This window comes from Mus musculus, chromosome 15 (assembly GCF_000001635.26).
Source record: "Mus musculus strain C57BL/6J chromosome 15, GRCm38.p6 C57BL/6J".
In the NCBI taxonomy this organism is placed as follows: Eukaryota; Metazoa; Chordata; class Mammalia; order Rodentia; family Muridae; genus Mus; species Mus musculus.
In genome coordinates, this window is record NC_000081.6 from 39935242 (window position 1) to 39961873 (window position 26632).

A 26632-nucleotide genomic window follows, 5' to 3' on the forward strand; every position below is an offset into this window, starting at 1 on the left:
TTCCAGCATAAAATGCTATCATTACCAACCTGCTATAGCACTCTACGAATGTGAAAATACTTCAACATTAGAAATACCATGAATGTAATTTGCCTCAGTTACAGACAAATGAATTCATTTATTCAACAAGCCTTGTCTGTTATTATATCAAGTATGTTCCACACAGAACCAGAACTCTACAATAATGTACACAAATGTAAAATAACTTCAGTCTTCTTGTTGGATTTGTTGTATGTTAAATATGTCATTTAACATACCTTAATTATCAACGAATGGTAATAACAGGTGACACGTTTCTTACTACCATTTTAAGTAGATTAACATTAACCCTTTAATTTCTGTTACAGGCCTATGCAATTATGTAGCCCCAATTTAAAAGTATTCTTTGGCTTTCCAAACTGACAATTCCTGAAGCTGAAAGCCGCTGCTGTACTGTGCGCCACACTCTATTCTAGCCGACATCACTGGCGCTGTCTGTATGGGGAGTGTGCAGGCTGGAACTGAAACCAGGAAGGATGCTACCCACCCTTGTGCCTGCCTTTGGGCACATATTGCACATTGTGCTGAGTATATACCTAAACTAAAGCTGCTGGACTACGAGACATTTTATTCAATGCTAATAGACACTGACTTTTTCTAAGTCTAGTGAGCAGTTCAAGCATGGTTAGTTGAACTGAAATCAGCCCTCAATATGAAATTTACACTGTCCTTGAAGATTTTTTTCATGAAAACATAATCCAGAATCCAGAGTATATCAATAATTATTTGCTATTGATTTTACATACAACCATTTTAGGCATATGGGATTAAATATATTAACATTAATTTTCTTGTCTTCTTTTTTAGCATGATCACTGGAGTGTGTGTGTGCGTGTGCACATGTGTGTGCATGAGTGTATGTTTGTGTGTACATTTTTAAGTTTTCTATTAGGCTTATATATTTGAGACACAAACACTCTCTCTAGGTAACAGCCCCTAAGTGAAAGTTGAAGGACAGGTAAGTAGCAGCCTAGTGCAGACGGTGGATGAGGAAAGATGCAGAAGAACCAGTGTGTGCACAGGCCAGGAACAAAGGAAGCACAAGGGATGGCAGGAACACTGCAGAAGAAGGGCAGGGATGAGAGCGTGGCCAGGGTTTCTCTGCTTGATGTATTTATATGTGTAGGCATGGACATGTCCATGTGTGCATGTGTGTACCACCCCAGCATATGTGTACAAGTCAGAGGACAACTTGTGGGAATTGATTCTATTCTTCTATCATGTGGGTCTTAGCAAACTCAGGTGTTAGTACTCTCAAGCTCTACTGCTAGATTTTATGTAAGAATGTTAAATTTAAACAAAAACCCACAAACCTGCACTTATTTAAGAAAGGTCACCCATATTTGTATGTGTGGCATGATTGAATCACTTCTGGACTAGTTAGCAGCTGTTACAACAATGTGAAAATATTATTAATATTAATAATAAAGCAACAAGCCTCTACACATAGAAAGCATAGAGTGAAAAGAACTAGAGCAAAATTACTAGTCTTAGTCTGTCTTCCCTGAGGAGGCCACTTTACACTGACCTTACAATTATTCATGGCATTTTTAAAATAAAGCTGTTTAGTACTCTATCAGTGAGAAAGGTTTTAGTGTCATGAGAAAAAAAAGCAACAAAAATCTTGAATATCTGAGTCATCCTTCAGAATGCATCAGGTACATGCATTCACTTTGCATTTTCTCCCTATCTGAAAGGGGTAAGTCCTAACTGCTGAACATCCATGTGCTCACTTAAGCCTACGACGGAAGTGGGGACACCATTTTTATTCCCTAAAAGCTGAAATGTTTAGGTGACTTGAAGGAAGTGTCAGGTCGGACTCCTTCACTAGTGAGAGCAACAGTTTAAAACAACTTTACTTCATAATACTACTTCCAGGCAGGGCACTGAGTTATAAAGCATTTGGGAAGAAAGTAGAGAATTATTCTGTCAGCGTCATCCATGTCGATGTTCTGGAACCTGCCAAAACTATATCATCTATAAATAAGTTATATAAGATCCAGTAAAAAGGTCGTTTATTCTTCCAAATTTCTTCTGAAATTCACATTTCTACTAATACATTGTCTTTTCCAATGACATAAAGCCATTTTATTGATCACTTACTTCAAAGCATTGAATTTGGGTAAAAGGGTACATGACATCTCACTTCCATACTAACTCTTGGATTCTCGCCTGTTCTACTCCCAAGACTGCATAAGTCATGCTCCATACTTAGTGGGTAAAAGATGAGCCTGGGAGCAGAGTGCTCCATGAGAGCCTTAAGCTTCTCCTGCAGTCCATCTCCTTTGCCGTTCTTGTCATCTGTTGTACAAGCTTTTCATCACAGAGTCCTGCCTGGTATATAGCACGGACAGCGACTTTCACACACTGAATGTCCTTACTATTGTCTTTTCTAAGGAGTGACAGAAATCTCCCAAGAGTCCAAACTGCTAGGCTGAATGGAAGGAACAGAAATCACCCTTGTATCCTTCTCCTCTTCAGTCTTATCTCATGATTCAGGTTTCATGACTTCAAGAAAACACACAGGAACAACCAGATGTGATTACATCATCCCACCCCAAACCTCTGTGCCCACGTGCAAACACAGTGATGCTCCCTCTCCTCTGTCCTCTCCCAGACAGAAAGGAAACCCCTTGTTTATCAACAGGACAGTACCCATCCACCTCCCCCACCACCAGCTTGTTCCAACCACTCGTGCCTCTCAAGCTGGCTGACAGCTAGTTTCCTGACTACCCTGACTACTTCAGATGTCCCACACCGTAGAGAAAAAGCGACTGAGTCAAAATAAAAACTCTATCATGCCATTTAAACCTCTCCAATAGTTAACTTTTAAAATAAAACTCAAATTTACCACGGTCTTCAAACGTGTACTCACTGTGGTACTCCTACCCTAATGCTCTGCAGCAAGTGAGTCCACACAGCTGCAGGGTCCAGCTCACCCTGATCCTAGGCCTTTCAATATATTGTTCCCACATACAAAGCTCTCTGACTATAACTCTCATGGTCACCTATCATTTGGGGCTTATAAATGTGCCCTGTGAAAGACATCTATCCCTAATCACTTCATCATTTATTATCTTCATGCTTGTTAGTTTCTGCTGGAGAGCTTGTAACAATTTGTTGACTAGAGTCTGAAATCCATGAGGGCAGAGACTGCCCGCGAGGCAGAACCTAACAGTGACAGGGAAAGTATCCTACAGATGCAGGGAAGAGGGAAGAGGATTAGGCAATCACTCTGCCGACTTTCTAGTGATACGAACTCAAGGCAGTTCTCAGAACTTCAATTTTCTCTCTGATTAGAAAACAATGTTGAATATGATTGCTAGGTGGGACTGACTGAAACTGTCAATGAATAGTGTTCAAGAATAGCACCCATAACAGTAAGTGCTGGACACTTAATATAGTAAATGTCCTTTCTTTCTCTCTCCTTTAATGATTAGATGGTGAGACCCCACTAAGCTAATTCATTATTGAATTTATATATGTATGTATGTGTGTGTGTGTGCATGTATGTATATATGCATGCATGCATGTATGGAATGCTAATAAGTGTATACACCTATCACCTTATCTCAAAAGAAGGAGGGAAAACGTAGGACTGCAGTGAGGAGGAGAATCTAGATAGAACCTTAGCAGTTAGATAGGTCAATGCAACCTCTGTGTGCTTATAAAGACTTGCAGCAAGAACAGATTAATGCTCATTTTGCAATTTCAAAGTCCAAGCATTTTCTATTTGCTTAAATGTACAGAAATTTTTCTGTATCCATCTCCTGTTTAAAATTCATTCTTTAGTGAATATTGCTAATAATATTTTTTTTTAAGAAAAACCACCAATTATGTAAAACAAAATATCTAAGATCAGAAAGAGAAATTCCCTTTACCTTTTCATAAGCTTTAAACTTTCTATTCTGCAGAAAAACGTCTTGATCCAGGCCTGGCACTTAAACATGTACTCTTGGGACTGAGGAGTCTGGAGCAGGAGGATTGCTGTGAGTTGGAGGCCAGCTTGGGCCACAGCCCCTGGCTTTAACATCTACATTTTAACAGTTCCTTCTACCTGCGGCTCACGTTTCTCTTTGGTTCTCTTCAGTGGAGACCAGACTTTCTAGGAAGCATCTAAATCGTTTATGACACATCATTCAAACCTCTTCCAAGCTTCTGGAATGTAGACAGCTACCCTTCAAAAAGTTGTCACTGCACCCAAGCCCCTGGGATTGGGAGGAATCTGCTGCCTGTCTTCAATCTCCCTAGGATATAGATATAATTTAGATTCTGAACTCAAAGAAGGGTTTATATTAAGCAATTAATTCAGTTTTATTCAATATATTTTATGTAATCAAGCTTGACTTTCTCAGAAGTAATTGGTATCTGCTTAAAATATTTTTCCCTCTGTTCCAGTTATTTCTACCACTTTTCTAAAATTGGAACTTCCAGTTTATCCTTACACTGAAAAAAAATTTTTAGTACTGCTGAGTGTTCCATATAATTCATGGGGAAAAGATTTATCCATTAGATATAAAGTAAAGAGTAAGGAGAATATTATACCCAGCCACAGCATCCATAACAGCAGGCGCACAATAAAGCCTCTTGCCATAATCAGATGATAGTTCAAACAGGAATGTTATCTATCACAGGTCAGAGAGCATACATACATCAGGGTGAGTTTTTACTGACACTGAATGCTTTAGCAGGAAGTAACCTGAAACTCTCCAAGGCAATTATAAGATCATAAACAAGCAAAACAAATGCTCTAAACCATACTCTAAGGCTTCCTCTAGGACGGTGTTCAACAAATGAAACAGTGGCCCAAAAGCTAGAGTCAAGATGAGCAAATGAGGGACGGGAAGGCAGGGAAGGGAGAGTGCATGACAGGCAGCACGCCAGAGTGTGTCCCAAACATAAGGACACCACCTCATGAACTTTGTTTCTTTCTCCAGATATATTCAGAAAGCAAGGCAACAGCCAGCTAAGCTCTGGGGACCACACTCCTTCAAGCTTCCAAAGAAAGCCAGTGCCAATTGAACCTTCACTTTCTCCTGTCCTCCTGCACATTCAAAGCTATTCTGACAGAAGAAAGACTGAAAGATAACACTGGCCCTAGGACAACCTCAGAAAGCATTAACTGTAGGCTGATGTATAAGCTAAATTAATTGTATACTTTTACACAATTTAAAGTTCAAGCAAGACTTTGGCATCTGGAAAGATAACCTGCAGCTATAATAGTCACATATCACAGTTCACCAACAAATAAAAGGTTATGCAAAGAATGTAAACACCAAATAAGGAGTTTTAAATCTATACGAAATGTTTTAAAGGTTCATATTTTGGTTAATAGCCAAGAGTAACTGGAAAAAAACAAAACAAACAAACAAACAAACAACAACAAAAACAACCTACCAAGCAAAGAAATAAACAAAACTGTTGGAATTCCCGAAATACTGGCTCAGAACCTTTCCTTATCAGGTCTATGTCAAATTATTCAGAATATTCACTTGTTTTAATGGAACTTTCTAATTTTATTTATTGATTCGATTATTTACATTAATTTGTGCATGTGTAGGACCTGTGTGTGAAACAGGGTTTGTCTGTCGGGGTCAGAGGACAGCTTTGTGAAGTTTATTATCTCGTCTACCTTATGTGGGTTCCAGAAATTGAACTCAAGTCACCATGCGCTATAGAAAATATCTTTACTACTGAGCTGTCTCAACAGTCCTTTATTTTTTAAGCCATACTCGTGTGTGTGCAAGAACATGTATATACGGAGATCAGAGGGCAACCATACATGTTCGTCCTCAGGTGCTGTCCATCTTTCCCAGACAAAGGTCTGGAGCTTGCCAAGAAGATTATACTAACTAATGAGTCCCAGGGAATCTGGCTGTCTCTGCCTTCCAGAGAGCATGTTACACTGCCCATTTTTACATGAGCTAGGGATGGAATTCAGGACTTCAAGAATTGTACTGAGATATCTCCATAATGTACGTATGTATGTATGTATGTTCCATGTTCACTCAAATGGTTCTGTCAGGGTATATCCACTATACATGACAACTTTAACACAGACCACACAAACTCTACTATTCCTATTCCAGTACAGTTTAGCTATTGCTACAGTTATTTGTTTTTCTTTTCCTAATAATATAAACCCAAATCTGGGTGAGGAAACAGAAACACCCGGGTGTGCACGCACTCGAGCACACCCCCTCCCACTCCCACCCAACACACACTCGTGCACACTCGTGCACAGCTGTACAGAGAATGTCCCTGGCTTCAGGACGAAGAGTTTCTTTTAGCTCTGTCAGTACAGTTCAATATTTTGCCCATCTCACTGCCTCTTATTTCCTTATCATTTGAAACTCAAGTGGTTGGAGACATCAACCTTTGGAATTATCACCTGACAGCTTTATAACCGTGATCCCACAATGGTGGAAAAAGGAGTTTTGGCCTTTGACTTCAATTCCTCACTGAACACAAACACCTTTGTAAAGTACCTACCAGAAGTCCACTGTGTATTATAAATGAATACATCAGGACCAATACTGCTTTACAGCCTCTTTATCTCTGAAGGCAAAGGATCTTTATTTCAAACACCAATGGCATGAGTTTTCCTGAAGACTCAACTTATTTATTTAGTCTGATCAGACATCACATAAACTCAATTCTGATAACAGTGCAGAGCATACACAACTGGACATTCCTAATCACCCTAGATTAAAGAGTCCTCTCACTCTCCTTTCTCCTGGGCCATTATACCAAACCTAGAGCAGGACTTACTCACCTCCAGGCTAGAAAACAAACAACATAATAGCTTATTGATCTCTGGTGTAGACCCAAACCCACAGGTCATCAGCCAAGCAGGGATGGCACTAACGGTGAACAGTCAGGTCCCACACAAACACATCACTGACAGTTACTACATCAAATGTGGATAAGCCCATCACCTGATCAGAACAAAATAACACACCACGTGTGAACTACACTGAAAATATTACTATTTCTTAGCCATCATGAAATGCCAATTTACATTCATTATATTTTTCATATAATGAGAATTCTCAAGGTTTGAAAGTTACCATCATATTTAATTCCACAGATAAATACTTTCGAGATAGGGTTTCTCTGTATAGCCCTGGCTGGCTGTCCCAGAACTCACTCTGTAGACCAGGCTGGCCTCGAACTCAGAAATCCGCCTGCCTCTGCCTCTGCCTCCCAAGTGCTGGGATTAAAGACAAATACTTTCAAAAGAGGTGCTACCATATGCTGGGGAATTATATGCTACAGAAACCACCGCCACTATACTACTGAATTAGTATTTGTGGCAAATGAAGTGGACTTTTTATAAGTAAAAATACCCGCCCCCCCCCCCGTAGCTTCTGTTTGTTTTTCTGGAGAAATCAAACCATTACTCCAAAATGGAAATGTTAATTGTGTTCTCTGCAATATCCATTCAAGGAGTTAACTCATGAGAACTAAGAATGGTGAAGTCAGAGCCCAAGCTGAGGTCTCAGTGGTGAGCAGTCCTCTTAATTTCCTTTAGTTCTAGTTCATACAAAGCACGGTCGTGACACACAATCAGACTGCAATCCGTAAAGTAGTGTCCCTAACCAGATCGCAGACCGGAATGAGGCAAGAGTCACAACAGCATCAGAGGGCACAGATGAAATGATAAGTGAACTGGGAGTCAAGGCAGACTTGTACGTCCCAATAGAGAAAGACTGAGGTGGGGCTGGAAACTATTTTCTGGCCTTCTCTCCAGTGCAGCTACTGGGGAACGAGATCCTACACGCCCGAGACCCACAGAGCCCCAGGCGCAGAGGTGGAGGGGTGGGAAGGAAGCAATCGGGGTGCTTTTGGAGGGAATGGGGACTAAGAGAGATGGGCACGACAGCAATTTCACTGAGAAGAGAACTTCCTGCCTCGGGAAGGATCTGGGACAGGACCGTCCCGGAGGCGACCTCCCCTTCGTAGTCTCACGGTCACATCTTTGTGCGCGAGGACTGTACAGCCGGCAGCGAGCGCTAGAGGAGCGAGCCGCCGGGGGCCTCGCGCCGGGCTGGGGAGTTTTCCCGCACGCCGTCGCTCCGCAGGGACCCCTGGCTCGGACCGGCCCGCCTCCATCGCTCCGAAGGATCGGCGGCGGCCAGAGGACCCCAGCATCCCCGCGGGCAGACAACCCTCCCCGCACCATCCCGCGTGGGTCTTTGTCCCGTCGGCAACCCAGGTCTCCCCGGGTCGCCCAAGCACAGCCCGTCCTGGAGGCCCGGGGGGCCCCCGGGGTCGCCCCAGCTTTGTTCGGTCAGAGGGGCGCAGGGAGGTGGACACTTACCGTACACCCCAGCGAGGAAAAGCAAGAGCCACGCCGACCCCCGCCGCTGAGACTCTTTTGTGCTCCAGCGACGGGCCATACCCACGGCAGATGGAGGGAGCGAGGAGATGGAGGAGGAGGAGCTGGGGCCAGACGCCGCCGCCGCCGAGCCCCTGGCTGCTCCCTGCGCGCTCCGCGGCGGCGGAGGGGGAGGGGCGGGGCCGCCCGCGCGCGCTCCCTCCCGCCGGCCCTGCGTCGGTCGCGCGAGCCCCTAGCGGGCCGGCCTTCCCGGGGGCAGGGACGCGCAGCGCGCGCGCCAGCCGCAGGCGACAGGGCCGGCAACTGCGGGGCTCCGGCCTCGCGCCGCACAACCAGCCGGCGCCGCCACCCGCCAGACTGAGCGCGAGCCGGCACCGGCGCTCATCCGTGCACTCGGCAATCCCCTGGCCCGCCTGTCTTGGTTCCCGCCCCGCGCTTCCCTGGACTCGGCCGAGCTCGGGCGGATTTCGCCGCGCCTGGAGCCGGAGTAGCGAGGCAGTGCCAATCGATGTGCGAGCACGCGAACGCCGGCCGCTGGGTTCCAGGGGCTCGAGGGCTGGAGTGGGGAGTAAGGAGGGGGGAGCGGGACGGCGGGGATGTGCTCTGACCGAGCTCCGCCGCAGTCCCCGGCCTTGGTGTTGTGCCCTCCCCGGAGATCCTCTAGGCTGATGAGCTACGCGTGGAGGGAAGAGGGGTGGGAACTTAGAAGTCCGTTGCTAAGACCCCCGACCTTGCCGGCTCCGCTTGAATTTGGCTCTGAAAGAGTGAATGGGTCGTAGGTCCCTGTGGATAACCTGATGTAGAATCTCAGCCAAAGGATCTGGGGATACATCCGGCCGGGCTACAGGGTCTGTGCTTCTAATCTGGCAGGGAAGACGCAGGAGACCCTTTTGACACTCGGGTGGGGTGGAGTGGACCTGGGACGTGGAAAGAGGGATATCCCTGACCCCCCCCCGCCCCCCCCCGCCCTAAGCCTCTTCTCAGCTCCTAACAAGTATGACACTTCTTTCCCTTAAGTACCCATAGAGCTTCTGTCTGTAGTGACACACTGGCACTTCCACCTTTTTAAAGTGTCGTCTGCACTGTTTTGCCTGCTGTCCTTGCCATTTACAGGCACTGTCCACTATTCGCTGAAGATCAGCAGTGCCCTATGCTGTACTGTTGACACAGGCTATCTTTGTTTCCCGACAATCTTGTGAGATGAATATTATCCACGTTTTAGATAAGCTAATGAGACTCAAAGAGGTTAAATTATCCCAAAGGAGTTATCAAGTAAATCTACGGACTTTGTTTCCCCCATCCCAAAGTCAAGCACTTTCACACTAGCAGGAAACTCAAGCAAAATGCTTAGTACCCATCAGTTACATTAAATTTTAGTATATGCCTGGGGAGGTACATTAGAGTTTTCCTGTATCTCTTGCTTATTTGACCCTTTAGTGACCCCCTGAAATTATATGTCAGAAGAGAAAAGTTAATGCTTAAGAAATCTTTTACAAGATGGCAATAAACAAAAGTCCTGAACCGGGATTTTTTTTTTCTATTCTTTTTTGAGAACACAGCAATTTTGTTGTTCCTGATTCTGCAATCAGCAGATATGATTCCTTGTTTTATGACACTACACTCTGATCGCTGTTTTTGTTTGTTTGTTTGTTTTGTTTTTTGTTTTTTCCCAGAGCTTTTTCTGTTCATTGAATTTGTGTCAGGCCACAAACACAATGAAAAAGTAGACTGTACTGCATTCGTCTCCCACCCCATCACTTTCAGTACCATTCAAGGAACTCTGTCCCAAGAGGAGACACATGGTGCCCCCCACCCCCAGGACCCTTTCGCCTGCACTCCTCCACAAACACTTGTTCATCTACTGAGTGGCCTCTTCGACTGTCAAATAATCAATCTTTTGTTTTCTAAGCCCCTTTAGCCTTCTTAAATTTTAATGAGGACTCTGGAGAACTTCTACTTAGAAATTAAAATGGAAGCTTTAACTATTTTTAGTTCTTTTCAAATAAAACATAAGAATCCATGTTACCATCTCTAAAGCAAATAGGAAAGTGGTGTAGTTTCTCTCTTTGCAGACCTTCCTTGTGTCTGTCTGGCTGAAAACATCTGGATTCCCATATCTGTTTCCGAAGCCAATCTGTTACAGTATGTTGTTTTGGTTGAAGTATATTAAGAAATTTAGACCAAAAAACAAACAAACAAAAAACAGGCAGTGGTGGCGCACACCTTTAATCCCAACACTTGGTAGGCAGAGGCAAGCAGACTTCTGAGTTTGAGGCCAGCCTGATCTACAGAGTGAGTTCCAGGACAGCCAGGGCTATACAGAGAAACTCTGCCTCGAACCCCACCCCCACCCCCGAAAAAAAGAAAGAAATTTAGAATCATAGAGATCTGCAAATTGCAAAAAACAAAACAAAAACAAAACAAACAAAAAACAAAACAAAAAACAAAACAAAACAAACTTCCTTGAAATAGTCTCAAGAACACCTCTACCAATACAGGCTATGCAACGCCAATCCATAAACTGCTCCAAAGCACTGAGCAATGAAACAAGCAACAAAAAAAAAAATATATATATATATAACCACAACTGCCCCACACATAAGATTTTGAAGTTTCAAGCATTTTGGATGAAAGAACACAACTTCTGAAACTTTAAAAACCATCATTCTAGCTGGGGCATGGGGGCGCACGCCTTTAATCCCAGCACTCGGGAGGCAGAGGCAGGCAGATTTCTGAGTTCAAGGCCAGCCTGGTGTACAAAGTGAGTTCCAGGACAGCCAGGGCAACACAGAGAAACCCTGTCTCGAAAAAACAAAACAAAACAAACCAACCAACCAAACAAACAAAAAACCCCCCAAAAACCAAACCCATCATTTTTAGCTGTCTATCTTAGACGGCTCAAAGAAAGTGGCCCTGTAAGTAGTTCTAAGGATATGTCTTACAAGGGAACATTTTTCCTTAAAATAATTCTAATAGACTATCAAATGTTACAAAACATGTTATAGAGTAGGCATGTTATCAGGCACTGGGCAGGATAATCACTCCTGTTGTCCACCCTACCTTCCTGGCTCTCTAGGCTGTACATCAACTGGATCGTATGAAGAAGCCCTTTGAAATCCATTAAAACTCTGGCTATAAAGAGGTTTGTATTGGTAACCATTCCATTGAGTGGAGTATTTATTATGCTTGGACAGTTCAGATTTGTAGCCTATAAAGCATAAATCATGCCTTTAAGAAGCAGCTGCTTCTTCTTCTGGGTCCTTATATCCATAAAAGGTCTTTAAGTGATCTTTTATGCCTGCTGAGACAGTTTGAAGTTTTGTGTTCATGTACTTCTCATAGGGAGATTATTTCCACAGACTCTGAAAGAACTCTGTCAACCATTAAAGTTTAAGAAAATTTCATTAAAGGCACTCTGAGTTGCTGCTTAATGCCTTTCCAAGTGAGTCTCATGCTTCTCGAGAATATACAATGAGGAGTGGAGAGGTGTGTGGACTTCCTTTTCGTTAGCGTATTCTGAAAAGGGCTACACTATTCACTTTATGGCAATATGCCCTTAAATACTCAAACTACTTTTTAAAAGTAATCCCAAATATCTCTTTCTCCTTGTTTACTATCACATATGGTTTAATCTTTACTTATGTCATGAATAAAAAATTCTGTCTCAAGGATTATAAATCGTGCTCTCTTTGGTAGCATTTGAGGGTCTCAACACTGAGGTTAGTCTGGGAATTTAAATGTCGCACTTTGAGCATCATCTTCTATTTGAACAAAAATTGATGATGTGTGGGTTTTCTTCTTGGCACACTTCCAAACAAAAGACAAACCATCTCCCCACCACTGAATTATTATTTTTTCAAAAGAAAAACAAACAAATAATACAAATAAATAACAGGAAAATATTAAAGATGGTAATTAAACAAATGAGAACTCTTCCTAAGAAAATTGTTTTATTGGAATGGAGTAATACAAGGTTGCAATCCTGGCAACTTGAATACTCGTTCCTCAGCACATTTGTTGTGGTTATTTATTCTGTTCTGTGCTCTAACATCCTAGCACTGTAACTACAGTAGAAGCATAATACTGGTTCCACACCACATAGCAAATCCTCGTATGTTTGTCCTTGTACCATTGTATCTGCTGCATGAACTTGTAAGTAGTAATAACATTTTTTGTAGACATTTTAAATCATTGCCTCCATCAAGAAAAATGAAGGAAAATAAGCAGCTACACATTTTGTTTGTTAGAAATAAATACTCTTAGGATTTTGTTGTTGATCTGCAAGTTTCTAAATGCATATCTTTGTCTTCACATTTAAATATTTCTCATGATTAATTAAGGATATAAATGGAATTCCTGTTAGATAGGAGCTCATTCCAAGTCCCTCTCAGCCCGTTAGCAGTGAATCTGGAAACTATGATGTCAAATGAATGATTCTTTATAGGGATCTATTGCTAATTGCAGGCACATACAACGTATTTATTTGAATCCTGCTCAAAGCAAATAGAATTTGTACCAATGCAGCATACTGTAGCAGATAAAAGTGGAGATCTGAAGAGTTTTGAAAGGTTGATTTTGATCTAGGTGGTTAGCTTTGATTAAACCCTAAATTCTTATATCTTATATTCTCTCCATTAAAATGGGAGTGAAGTGTGGCCTCTTTGATTACATGTCATCAGTGAAATAATAGTATTTCTAGTGTGAGTATGTGTGTGTGTGCGTGCGCGTGTGCCAGCCGATGGCATGGTTTTCATTTAATCTTTAAACGATCCTCTGACTTCAATGCTGTTATTATCCTCAGTGTTCAAATGAACAGACAGGCAGAGGTTCTGTAGTTTGTTGAGACCACACAGATGGTAAATGATGGACATTTAAACACAGTCACTAGTGCCTGCACGTCATCGGTCCACTATGTTGTATGTAAAGCAGTTAGGCAGCTGCTGTTATTTAAAATGTAAATGATTTAATCTAGGCAGTCCATATTCTCTTATTTACAATTTAAAATAAAATCTATGCCATTATTTTTAATCTTTTTTTCCCAGCAAAACAATTAACATTACCTTGTGCTCAGTTTAAGTTAGATAGACAGACACCTGCCTTTTTAGATTTATTTTGAAAAAGAAAAGTCACTTTTTAAAGCTTTTTTTCCCCTCTTCAATTTTGGAAAGTAGTAAAAATCAATAAGATGAAGGATCTGGCTTTTTTTTTTTTCTGCTTGTGCTAATTTCTTCCTGGTGACCTTGGAATCCTTATTTATATCTCTCTTTGAAGATCAGAGAAACCTAGGTTGCTTATTGCCCTAATCTTCAGAAAAGATCTATTGACAGATATTTCTGATCTCAAAAGGATACATCAACTCATATGAAACTCTTCAGTTATGAGTCCATGGAAACAGAGGTCATTTCTACTGAAGAATGGATTACTCCAGCTTCCTCATGAAAAAGAATATTCTCCTTGGAAATACCCAGGCGGGTTTGCATTTCGAATATACACCAACTGTGATGGAAAAGAACAGTCTAAGCCTTTGGGTTCCCGTAGTCCGCAGGCCTCGCTCACACAGCAGGGAATGGGAAAGAAATTGTATCACAAGTATTTCAGCATAAAAATTTTATTCTTGTATTCAGTGAAATAGATTAAGCAACCAAAAAAGAATGTTAAGCACTTTGGAGCGTTAGGTTGGATGAGTCTAGTCACCATTACCCCTCCCCCACCACCACCATATTATTGCCAGCCCTACTGAGGTCCAAACACTCCTGACATGGCAACTCCAACCTATAAACTCATAGATAGAAGACACCCTTTCCTTGAAATTCGAGGTTTAAGGCAATCAGTGGTAATTAGTAGGAAGAAACCCAGAGGCTTCATCAGCTGGGGGAAAGGACGGCTGTTCTGAGTCTTCTGGGATTTGAGTTCCCACAGCTCTGCCCCTTTGTTCTCTTGGGCATGACTTCAGGACACAATGGCCTTTTTTCGTAGCCCCACACAGGCAGAGAGCCAGGCTGCCCACCGTGCATATCCATGCTACTCCACTCCTGCACAGCTCTCCTTTCCTGTGTATGGTGGCTTTGAAGAAATCCCTTCTCAACTGTTATCCATCCTTCTCAGGATGGTTAATAATTTCACCAGGAACCTCCTATGGACAACTACCGACCCGTTCAGGCTAGCCCCATAGCACTAAAAATTGAGGCCCAGCTCCTCACTCTCCGAGCAGAAACAGGCCTCCGTCAGCTATAACTGGTGCCTTTCCCTGACCTGGGGAATGGAATCAAATTTTTGGGTTCTCCATTTTCCATTCAGGAAGAATGGTAAAGTTCCAGGTGCTTAAGGACTTTTATCTGTTTTATTTACTACTGAATCTTTTTTTTCCATTTTTTATTAGGTATTTAGCTCATTTACATTTCCAATGCTATACCAAAAGTCCCCCATACCCACCCCCCCCACTCCCCTACCCACCCACTCCCCCTTTTTGGCCCCGGCGTTCCCCTGTATTGGGGCATATAAAGTTTGCGTGTCCAATGGGCCTCTCTTTCCAGTGATGGCCGACTAGGCCATCTTTTGATACATATGCAGCTAGAGACAAGAGCTCCGGGTTACTGGTTTGTTCATATTGTTGTTCCACCTATAGGGTTGCAGATCCCTTTAGCTCCTTGGGTACTTTCTCTAGCTCTTTAGCAGAACACCTTCAAAGCATCCTCCTTCAGCAAACGATGCATCTATACCTTGCTTCACTCGGGGAGAACAATTCCAATCCTTCTGTCGATGGCATTCAGCTCTTCCTTGTGTCAGTTTCTGAGGTGGTGAAATTAGTGTCCAGAATAAAGCCGGGCGTGAAGGAGCAGAGAAGGCACCCCAGATGGGTAGACCCCTGGAGTGTATATTCAAGTTATGTTCAACATATCATGACTCTGAACCTTCAGTCTCCATCACAAATGCTAAATAGAGCAATTTCCAATTCGAAAACTCTAAGTGAATTATCTTTATAACCCACCATTTTCTATTATTAATATTGCTTTTCTTTCTCCACAATTGCTAAAGTTGATTGTTAAGCAAAATTGGATCAGCCCTTGAAAAGCCGGCTAGAATTTTGAGTTTTTATTTTTTAATGTGGAAATATGTTAAAGACGGTGAAGACTGGAGCAGCTGAAGGCATTCCCTGCCATGATCACTCAGCGGTGCAAGCTCTAGTTGATCAGGCAAGCTATTGTGAGTACAAAGAAGCTTGCAGTCCAATGGAGAGAGATACCAGCACATACACACAACTTTCATTCATGCAGAAAGTATTTACTGTGGAAGGGAGTTTTTGGGTGCTGTAATTATTCAGTGAACAAATGTAAATGCCACAGTGGATATACACACAGATGATGCACTGGAACCTTTAGAAAGAATTAGAGGAGGCCTCATAGAGTAAAAGCTCTATTTGAGAACTGAATGGGAGATTGCCACTATAAGCACAGGAGATATAAAATCATTTCAGCCCCAGAAATATCAACTGGAGGGCAGAAAAGGGAACAGAGCTGTTCTGAGATCTTACAGCATTTTGATGTTAAAGATTCAAATGTGTGTGTATGTGTGTATGTGTGTGTGTGTATTTGTTCTGTGTGTATGTGTGTTTATGTGTACAGCAGTGTGTGGGGGAGTGTGTGTGTGTGAACATGATGGTCTAAAGAACAGAAAATCAAGAATAAAAGACAAAGAGTAGGAAGAAGGATGGATGGAAATCACAAGAGGGAAAAGAAAGGAAAAGCAGAGGAAGGTGAGAGAGAACAAGAGGGTGGGGTCATGAAGGCACAGTGTACACATGTGTGGAAGTGACAAAGAGAAACCCATTATGACTTTCAACTACTATGAACAATAATAAAAATTTAAAAATAGTTGTATTAAAGAGAGAATTCAGGTCTCTTGATGTCTAGGCTGAGCTGTCTGTCCTTTCTCCTCACTCCTGACAGGGACTACAGAAGAGGACTGAAGGTGGAGGAGAGGCAGAAATGGCAAACATCACTGTATGCCAGCACAATCAAGGTGGGTGAAGAGGCTGGCCACAGAGCAGCTCGGGCACCGTAGCACTGAGAAACAAAGTTGGCTCCCAGTTGAAAATGGCTGACAGTATTGTGGCTTCTGAAGGGCATGGAGTTTTCCTCAGGAAATATGAAAATCAGGGCATTTCAGGGACGAGAGGTAGTATGGAAAGAGGAAGCTAAACAAAGAGCGAGTGACCAGTTTGTAGGAAGAACGTGGAGTGGGAAAGCGTGGGACCGTAGAAACCAAGCAAAGAGAATTTTGAGAAGAGGGAAATAAATCAAGCCACCCTCAGAGAGCTCAAATGAAAAGACATGGCAACCAACAACTCTTTTCAAGAAAATCGGATGCATGTGTCTCTCCAAAAACTACTGCAGAGATCTGCTTGGCCTTTAATTCATAGCAGAATGAAATTCAGGGTGATCTGCGTGTCATTTCTCTTTGTCCCATTCTCTTTCCCTGCCCCTCTCTTCCCTCTTATGTTACAGCATTGTCCATTTTGCATCTCTATTTTTAAGTTTTGGGATGAACCCTCGATATAAAGTTGAAGTCTATAAACTTTCTCTCCCATCCCAGTCGTTCCTTTCAGCCCTGCCCCCAGCCTTGTTTACATCCTCCCGCTCCCAGTGTAGCCTCTGATATGTTTGCATTTTTTTCTCATCTTCAACTTTCCTTCCTCAGCAATGACTTTCATGGGAAAAGAATCTTCAGAGCGGATCCATATTGGAACCAACTGACTCTCTCCTCAAGCATTCATCAATGAGCAAGTGCATAACGGTTCCGGGTGGAACTTTAGCCTGTGTGTGGAAGGTGGGGGGAATCACAGAAGGCTTCCCCGCTGCTCCTCTAAGATGGTCCTCTTACTATAGCGCAGTCCTTGCCTGAGGGAGAAAGCAAATCCATGTAAAGATGTCTGCTCCCCCTAAGTCCCCATTGCCATACTAAGGCTTCATAAGACTTAAAGGTCACAAACATTTATTATATTGATAATGTTCTTTTTGGAAAGTATATTTTTGGCAAATTTTAATGTACTTAGTTGCTAACACAATAGCCAAAGAACACATATCCTCTATCTTGTTTAATGCCAATTATTCTGTCACAATTTTGCTTGGAGCTATTGGAATACCTTCAATGTGTGGCTCAGGACAGACAAGTTCAACTCTAGCAAGGCTGTATATCTCTATGCCTACTGAATCAGCTGTTCCCTATTAAATTTTTAAGCAATATTAATGACTGACTTCTCTGCAGCCAAGTGGTTTGATTATGCTTTTGATTTAATTCAGCTTAGGAAAAGGAAAACAATCTCATTAATCATTTTTGAAGACCCAGTTTATGTATGCGGTATAGATATGTTATTTCCTAAAACACTCTCTGCTGAAGTTCTCTGATTTAAACAGAAAGACAGGCTCATTGGCAAGAAAAAAAATGTTGCAAACTATAGTTTTAAAAGCAAAAGTAAATGACAAGAGGATTTGTCTGTTCTAACATACAATTGAAAAACATTAATTTTTGTTCACTGTATCATTTATAATATGTCATGCTTTATGAATATGTTTTGTATCTCATGTAAATTAGTTATGCTCATAATCCTCTATTTACATATAAGCCTCAGGGAGCAAGGTTCCTAATAAATGCATTGTGAAAAAAAGATATTTTCATCAAAAGAAGGAGGAGGAGGTGCATCAGTCCAAAGGTTTCCTAACAGCAGAGACCCAGGAACAGAGGCCCGCTTGGGTCCTGGCCAAAGACCTCAGTGACAAGAGGTTCCTGAGAGACAGTAAGCCATCAGTTAGCAAAGCTCTTCCTTTAAGTTCAATTTGTGTGGCATAATAAATGCAGAAGACGAGCCTCTTAAGTGGTTTGACTAGAAAAATAAGGTGAACTGATAATAACTATGATATTTGAAGGAAAGTCCTCCTCCAAGAAGTCAAAGCATTACTCCAAAGTCATGATGACAAAGTTATCAGAAAAAAAAACCTAAGCACAGAAATGGTAGCATCGAATTCTCTGCTCCAGGCTTGGTATGATTTCATTTTCACTGAGGTACCCTCAAGGCTCATTAAGTAGAAGAGGCATTTATAGAATCATAAGACTGTCAGAGCAGAAAGGGTCATCTATAGTCCAACCTCCTAATTTTACAAGGGACAGAATCCAGGCCCATGTATATAATCTAACATCACTGGGTAGATTCTGGTACAAGGACAGGTATTCTGAGAGAAATGGACACCTAGAACTAGACCTATAGGTGTCAGTGGAGATGGTGGACTTTGCATGGCCTCATAGGAAAAACATGGTGCATAGTGGGCTGATGCGGCCTGAGTAGTAATCTAAAAGAGGTGATACAAAGCTGACAGTTGTCAACCAGTTAGCTAGGACAATCTAGGTAAACAGTGAGTCCTGAGAGAGAAATAGTTACTTATCTTCTCTCCGTTATAGATATTCTGTCTGTAGAAAGAATGGAACTCTAACAAAAGCCTCACAGGGCTTCAATCTCAGATGCTCATTAGGTAAAAACTAGATACTCAATGCTAAGTGAGAATGAATGTTTGAGGTAGACATTGCAGCTTTAAAGGAATGGACAATATTGTAGCCCAGCACAGAGTCAGAGCTGCTGGAGGCAAAAGAACAACGCATACAGTCTGCTCAGCTAGAACACCTGTATTCCTATGCTGTTTTTGGTTTGGTTTTTTTGTGTTTTTTTTTTTTTTCTTTTTTTTTTTTTTTTTTTCGAGGCAGGGTTTCTCTGTATAGCCCTGGCTGTCCTGGAACTCACTTTGTAGACCAAGCTGGCCTCGAACTCAGAAATCCACCTGCCTCTGCCTCCTGAGTGCTGGGATTAAAGGCGTGTGCCACCATGCCCGGCTTACCTGTATTCCTCTGAAGGGAAAGATTTTTCTGAGAAACTCCAGTCTGTGAAAAGTTACAATTTTATCTGTGAGGACAAAAGGGCTTCCCGTCTCATGAAAACACACTAAGTCACTTCTAGCATCCTGGACTCAACTTGCTATAAAACAGCTCTGTGCACTATCAGGTACCTTCTCATAGGACAGTTGTCTTGGTCTACTTGAGGTGCAATCACAAAAACTGTACAGAAAAAAAAACTTAAAATCAACTTATTTCTCAAAGTTACAGAGCCTTGGAAGCTCAAGACCAATAGGCTTGCAGATTCAATGCTTGCTGAATTTGAAGACAGCCATGTTTTTCTTCTGTAACCTCTATAGGGTAAGAGTGATCTCTGGGGCCTCTATTTATATGGGCATTAATTCTTTATGATGACATTGCCTCCCTTATTAATTACTTTTCTCATTCCTGTAAGAAAAACAGTGTAAAGGAATGAAAGGCTTTTTGGTTCACAGTTTAAGCATACAGTCCATTGCTGTGGGGAATCCTGAAGACAGGTCAGTCTGTCTGGCATCCACAGTCAGGAAGCTGGGAGGTGAGAACTGAAGCTCAGCTTGCTTTAGCCTTTTAATTCAGGCTGGGAACCCCCAACATATGAATGGTGCTAGGTACATCTTCCTACTTCAATTAATGTAATCAGAAACTTCCTCATAGGCATGTCCAGAGATTGGTCCCATGGCTAGTTCCAGATCCTGTCAAGTTGATAATCAATATTAACCATTCATCTTCCTAAAGGCCCCACCTTCAAATAGAATCACATAAGCATCAGTATGATTTTGAGAAAACAGATGTATTTTATCTGTAGCAGTAGCTGAGCCAATCGAGTCTAGGGATTTCCTAGTAATCCTTCAATAGCACTACATAATCTACATAAAAGGATAGAGCAAAAAATAGACGAGAATTTTCCCTTTCTTTCCACATTAGTGGGACTCTTGTTCTCATGAGTTCTTACACATTGCGATGCACGACTGTAATAAGAGACCTTTGAACTCTGATTCTTAGCATCATTTCTAGAAAAGAGAGAAAAGTGAAGAACAATGAAAATATTATTGGAACATACCACAATTTTTTAAATACATGGGATGATTTGGAAATTAATAATAATCCATTTGGCATGTAGTGAAGCCATCCAAAGCACCTTTGCCATGATGGCTAATGTGATGTGAGCAGGTGAGCTTGACCAGATTGCTCTGCCTGTGTGCTTGACTGAAGGCCAGACCAGTATAAATGTTCTCTCTCTCTCTCTCTGTGTGTGTGTGTGTGTGTGTGCATGCATGTGCATATATGAATATACACATATGTGAAACTAACACTTAAAGTGAAGCTGAAGAAGTAGACCTTCATAATGTGATGAGCCTTGTCCCAAAGAAGGTAGCCAAATAGTGTAGCTACGAAACCCTGCTTGAGTTTCCATCCTGCTTTGTGGAATCTGTAATTGAGATGGCAAAAGTCTACATTTCCAGGTTGCTGATCTGTCCTACAAATTGTAGACTAGCCAGACCCACACTTGCCCCAAGAGATAACTCCTTAAAAGAAATTGCTCTTATCTATTATGTCTATCCTATCTATTTGTCTGTCTATCATGTATCTATTATTTATCTATCATCTATCTTTCTATCAATCATTTATCTCATTATCATCCATCATATCTATCATCTATTTCTATCATCTATCTATCTATCATCATATATCTATCATCTATCCACCATCATTTATTTATCTTTTCAGTTCTGGAGATTCTTGAGAATTTTCACACCATACCAGTCCAGTGCAGAAATATCTTTAGTGTTTTAAGCAGTTTTGCTTAGGTGGGCCAATAATAAATACCACTTGGATTTCTGGTGTGAGTGCTGTTAGGGAAACATGCCTCAGTACATTGTACTCAACTTCTAATACCAGTGCTTGATTAATTTTGCTCAAATTTGATTCACAATGAATTTTGCCTCTGTTGAATTCCTTCCTTTCAGAATCTCTTCAAGCCACATTGTAGTGTGAATGTGTGGAAAGTAGGGGGCCATGGCAACTCGCAGAATTTGAACGTTTGAAAGACTGCTGATGAATGGTATTCTAGACCATCACAAAGTTTCACCAAGCACATTCAGTGTTTCAAAAACAGCCAAACAACGGATTTGTCATAAACTATAAGATATTTAATTAAACTAGAGGCTTTTAAAAAATCTTCTCCACTCTTATTTTTATGATTTCTTAAGAGCTGCATGCAGCACACAAAATGATCTCTAATATAACTTAGAAGTTTTACAAATAAGGGAGAGAAATTAAATAATTTTGAGTACTGATTCCAGTTATCTAGCAGACTGAAGTATTGAAAGGAAAAAAAAAAAACATGTCAAGTTGTGCTACACCTATTCAAAAGTGTCTAAAGGATTCTGAACTTGCTCTGAGAGCTCTCTCAAGTCACTTGATCAGCACTTGCACCTATTTCGCCTGCTTAGCACTTAAGCCTATCCTCAGATAGTATTCTCTTAGCATGTTTCCCACCCTGCTTGTGTGTGTGTGTGTGAGAGAGAGAGAGACACACACACACAGACAGACAGAGAGACAGAGAGACAGAGAGACAGAGAGAGACAGAGACAGAGACAGAGACAGAGACAGAGAGAAAGAAGGGAGAGGAGGGGAGGGAAGGGGAGGGGAGGGGAGGGGAGGAGAGGGGAGGGGAGGGGAGGGGAGGGGAATTGAAGAATTGGTCTGTGCAGTTGTGGCTAGCAAGTCTGTGATTGCAGGGCAAGCTGCAAGGCTAGAGGCCAGGGAAGAATTCGTATTTCTGCCTAACAGTTGGGAGACAGTGTTATGCCCACATTGTTACTTTAGTTTCTAACTCTGTACAAAATGAATCCATGTGGATTCTGCAGGGCAGGCTGCCAGGCTAGAGACCAGAGAAGAGGTAGCTTTTTAGTTTGAGTGAGACAGAACTCTTCCTTCCCAAGAGAGCTTCTGTCTTTGCTTTTAAAGCTTTCAATTGATTGAATAAGGCCTCTTCATACTATATTGGATAACCTGCTTTCAACCAAATCTATGTATTTAAATGTTAACCACATCCAAGAAATACCTTAAAAGTGGCACCTAGACAGGTAATTGACCACCTAACTAGATACCATGGCCTAGTAAAGTTAACATATAAAGTTAACAATCAAGTTGGTATAGTTTGAAGAAATAAGCATCTGTCTAAAGAGATAATGGGATAAAGGAGAAAAGGATAGTGTAGCAATAGCAACAAAGAGGAAGGAAGGCCTCTCCTCATGGTTAGTCTGACCTAATGCTGATAGGAACTTTATTCTCTGAAAACAGAAGTGGGTAGTTTCCTGGAATCCGGAAGCAAGGAGATGAGTTGGCAGAGCACAGCATTGAGTAGTTAAAACAACCAAGAAATGGCCGCTGAGCTAGTTATGTATGTGGAATATATAATCAGCCCCTTATCAGCTATTCGGGGTCTGTGGATTCCACCCACAGTGGGATGAGAAGTTTTTAAAAAATTACATCCAAGCCAGATAGATAGACCTTTTCATTGTTGTTAGTCCCTAAGTAATATTGTGTAGCAGCTACTTCTATGGCCTCTAATTGTATTAGGTCTCATTGTATTAGGTAATCTAAAATGCAATCTAAAAATGATTGGAAGTATAGAGGAGGATGTGTGAAGTCATGTGGAAATATCAATCCGTTTTATAGAAGCTACTCCTGTACTTGTGGATTTTGCACTCTGGAAGAAGTCTGTGATTCTCTTTCCTCGGATACCGAAGGGTGGCTGGGCTTACTTAATGGTTAAAACAACCGTATCTTCTCAGACCAGTGAATATGTGTTCTATGTGCTTATGTTTATTTAACATTATTTGTCTTTTCCTGACTTTTTGATATTATAAACAACTTTAGAAAAATGTCATGAGATAGTTGATACTGTTTAGTGTGTGTGTGTGTGTGTGTGTGTGTGTGTGTGTGTGTGTGTGTGTAGGTGTGTGTAAAGATAAAAAGGACTGGTGTATGCCATGCCATGTGTATGGAGATCAATGAGAAATTTGCATGAGGTAATTAATGCCAATTATATGGGTTCTGAGGATCAAATTCAGGTTGTCCAGCTTGGTAACAGTGTCCAGATGAAGAGCTGTCTTTTCGTGGAGTCAGGAATACCATCCAGACTGACCACATGTGGTTTCTAAAGTGAGATCCAAGGTCCCTCAGGCCAGCTGTAACATTTGGAAGAGTCCATCTCACCTTGTATCTCTGTAACAGCCTGGCATGTCAGAGGAGATCAGCAAGAAGTTACCCTCCTTCCTTCTGGATTCAGAATTGTATTGGACATATGCATTGCCTTCTATGTATCACAGCCATTATATTTACTTACATACAAATTTCTTTTCCCCTTTTAACTCTACATAGCGAATATGTTTGTCATAATAATTATCAAGGCCAATTATGGGCAAGGCCTGGTTTTCTTAGAAGGAATTCTGTGTATTTCTTTTTTAACCAACAGTTGCTCTTTGACTATCTATGGAACAAAGGATACAACTGTGAGTCCAGTGAACGTGAACTTTCCCTTTACTTCGTGAGATGCCTGCATCCATCGTGATGGATCCATCGTGATGGATGCATCCGTTAGGATATTTTGTTATAGCAGTGTAGCTAGTCTGCTTCATTGTTGTTATTTTTCTTGTTTATCTAGCATATGCTTTCGTCTTGTTTTTCCTAATGAAGTCTGAGATAGAAGCTTCTGAAAGGTAAGATTTTTTTTTGAGTGATCTTTGAATGATACTAAAAATTACCATGCTATATTGAATTCCTACTCTGCTCTTCATGCATGCTATTTTTAATATTGGTAAATTTGAGTTAAATGCAGTTTAAGTGACTAAGTCTCAGAGAACTTGTTCTGTCACTTACATAAGAAATCTAACCCATAGATAGCAGAGCATAATTTGAACTCAAATCATTAGATGCTGGGCTATTTATACTCTGTCATGTTAATCATACCAGCTCATCTTGTCCTTTTAGCAATAACAGCAGAAGACGTTTTAGAAATGTACTTGTTATATACATTTAACACAGACTATAACATTCAGCTTCAATACCCTTACAAAGCAGACACAACTGGCACTTTACTCTATAAAAGAGGAAAAGTGTTCAGTGATACAGCAAAGTTAAACAACCAATGAGATTGAATCCATAAGAGGATGTTATAGTGATTCCTATCTGATGGAGAGCCAGATTCACAGAGATCCACTGATGTGCTGATGTTTGCTCAGTGGCTAAGTGTCCAACTGGGTCTCACCAGTCTTCTGATGGCAATCTTCATGGCCTTAACAAGAGTAGCATAACATTATTTTTAAATATGGAGTTATTAACGGCTCTTGAAAGATGCAAGAGCTGTGTAATAAGAACTCTAAGCATTTACTCTGTGTGAAACTTAAAAGTGAATGCAAGAGATGCAGAAGAAACATATTAAGAACACTAAGTAACCATTTCACACCATGAAGAATAACTGTGGACCCCTGAGAAACTGCACTAAAAGACAATCCAACCAAGCATGTAGAAATCAGAAATTGGATCGCTCTGTGGAAACAAATGCCAAGGTATGATTTAATCTGTGCAATAAGTGTACCCTTTTAAGTCAACTTGCTTCCTATTCCTTTTCCTCCGTGTGTGATAGCTAATTCTCTTCGGTCACTTTTCCTATCATTTTAAAGGCAAGCAATCATGACCTTATTAATAGAATATCACGGCTTTCTAATCTAAAGATTAAGGACTTAAGAAAGTCCATTTCTAAATTTCAAATTATTCCTGGATCTTTCCTTATTTTTCTTTAGCAGTGAGTATAAGCATTTACTACCAACAATATGTGTTTTTTATTGTTCAAGTAGAATGTGGCACCCATCCTGGCTGCCCACGCAAAGTGCTAGACTCTTATAGCCATTGTCTTGTCTGGCAGAAATTCCACTTCCTCATGTTCACATCATGTGGAGCAGTCCACTTTGAGACAAAGGAACAATAATAAAGAAATTAAGTTTACATTCTTATGGAAGGTCAAATTTCATTATTTTGTAAAAGGGGGCACTATTGGTTTGATGGTGCTCTAATATAGTTACCTATCCAAAGAAATCTGTATTGCTAAATTTATATTGGGTATTACTGATCAGTTCTGTATGCTATGGAGTGTATTTTAAAATTTCTGATATTTCTGGTTCTGTATGGAATTAATTGGTTAAAATAAAAATGTATAGGCATGCCAAAAATGAAGGCAGCTCTCTGTGTGGGTCTCCTCGAAAGTTCTTTGAGATGCACATATTTTTCTTTGGTGTTAATGGAATCACATTTTAAAGTATGCTTTGTTTTCTTGTTACCTTTTATAAGACATTTAATTTTGTAAAAGATAATTGATACTGTGGTGGTTTGGATGTAAATGGTCCCTATAAGTCCATAGGCAGTGGCACTATTAGGAGGTGTGGCCTTGGTGGAGTAGGTGTGGCCTTGATAGAGTAAGTATGGCCTTGAAGGAGGAGGTGTGCATTAGGAGGTGGGCTTTGAGGTCTCTCTCAGAAGCTCAAGCCTGGACAATGTGTAACTGATACTTCTTGCTGTCTTTGGATCAAGATGTAGAACTCTCAGCTATCTCTTTAGCCATTACACTGCCTATACACCACCATGCTTCCTACCATGATGATAATGGACTAAACCTCTGAACTGTAAGCAAGCCCCAATTAAATATTTTCCTTTATAAATGTTGCCATGATCATGGTGTCTCTTCATAGCAATAAACCATAATTAGAACATTCTGTAAATATACTTATTTGTTTTAGTGAATGCACTAATAAATACATTTAAAAATTTATTTGTTTTCATCTTATATATTTGCCTGCATGAATATATGTGCACTATGTGTGAATTTTGTGTTTTGTAGAGGCCAGAAGTAGGTGTTGGACTCCCTGGATCCCCATAACTAGAACAGTTATGAGTGACCATGTAGATGCTAAGAGTTAAAACCAAGTCCACTGTGATAGCAGCCAGTTCTCTTAGGTGCTGAGACATCTCTTCAGCCTATACAATATATTTAATGTGTTCTGTTTGTGTACATATATGGGGGATACAGCATACCTATAATTGCATCAGTACGTTAGTGGGAAAACTGTTAAAATGTATCTATTCTGAGTACTTAGCAATTGGAGGAGAAATAATATTTAGGGAGTTGATTAAGCCGTTCATGAGATATTATACCCCAAGTCAGAGTGTAGAGAAGATGAGTGTTGGAATTCTAAGAGTTGACAATCAAGTGAAGAAAGAGAAGCCTGTTTCAGACACTGGAGATGTATAGCTAGACAATTTACTCCAGGAACT

General features: G+C 41.1%; 1 protein-coding gene across 4 annotated transcripts in view; it reads right to left on the bottom strand.

The window, feature by feature from the left end:
• Lrp12 (low density lipoprotein-related protein 12) overlaps window positions 1–8774 on the bottom strand; it is a 73427-nt gene extending 64653 nt beyond the window's left edge. For 2 of the 4 annotated variants that reach the window (NM_001347036.2, NM_172814.4), the window contains exon 1: window positions 8363–8753. In NM_001347036.2, the coding sequence (NP_001333965.1) occupies window positions 8363–8441 (79 nt within the window). In that variant the 5' untranslated portion in view covers window positions 8442–8753. Of the gene's footprint in view, window positions 1–8362 lie in introns of all 4 variants that reach the window. The other 2 variants (XM_006520903.4, XM_006520902.3) reach the window with 1 other exon arrangement.
• Between the last annotated feature and the right edge of the window lie 17858 nt (window positions 8775–26632).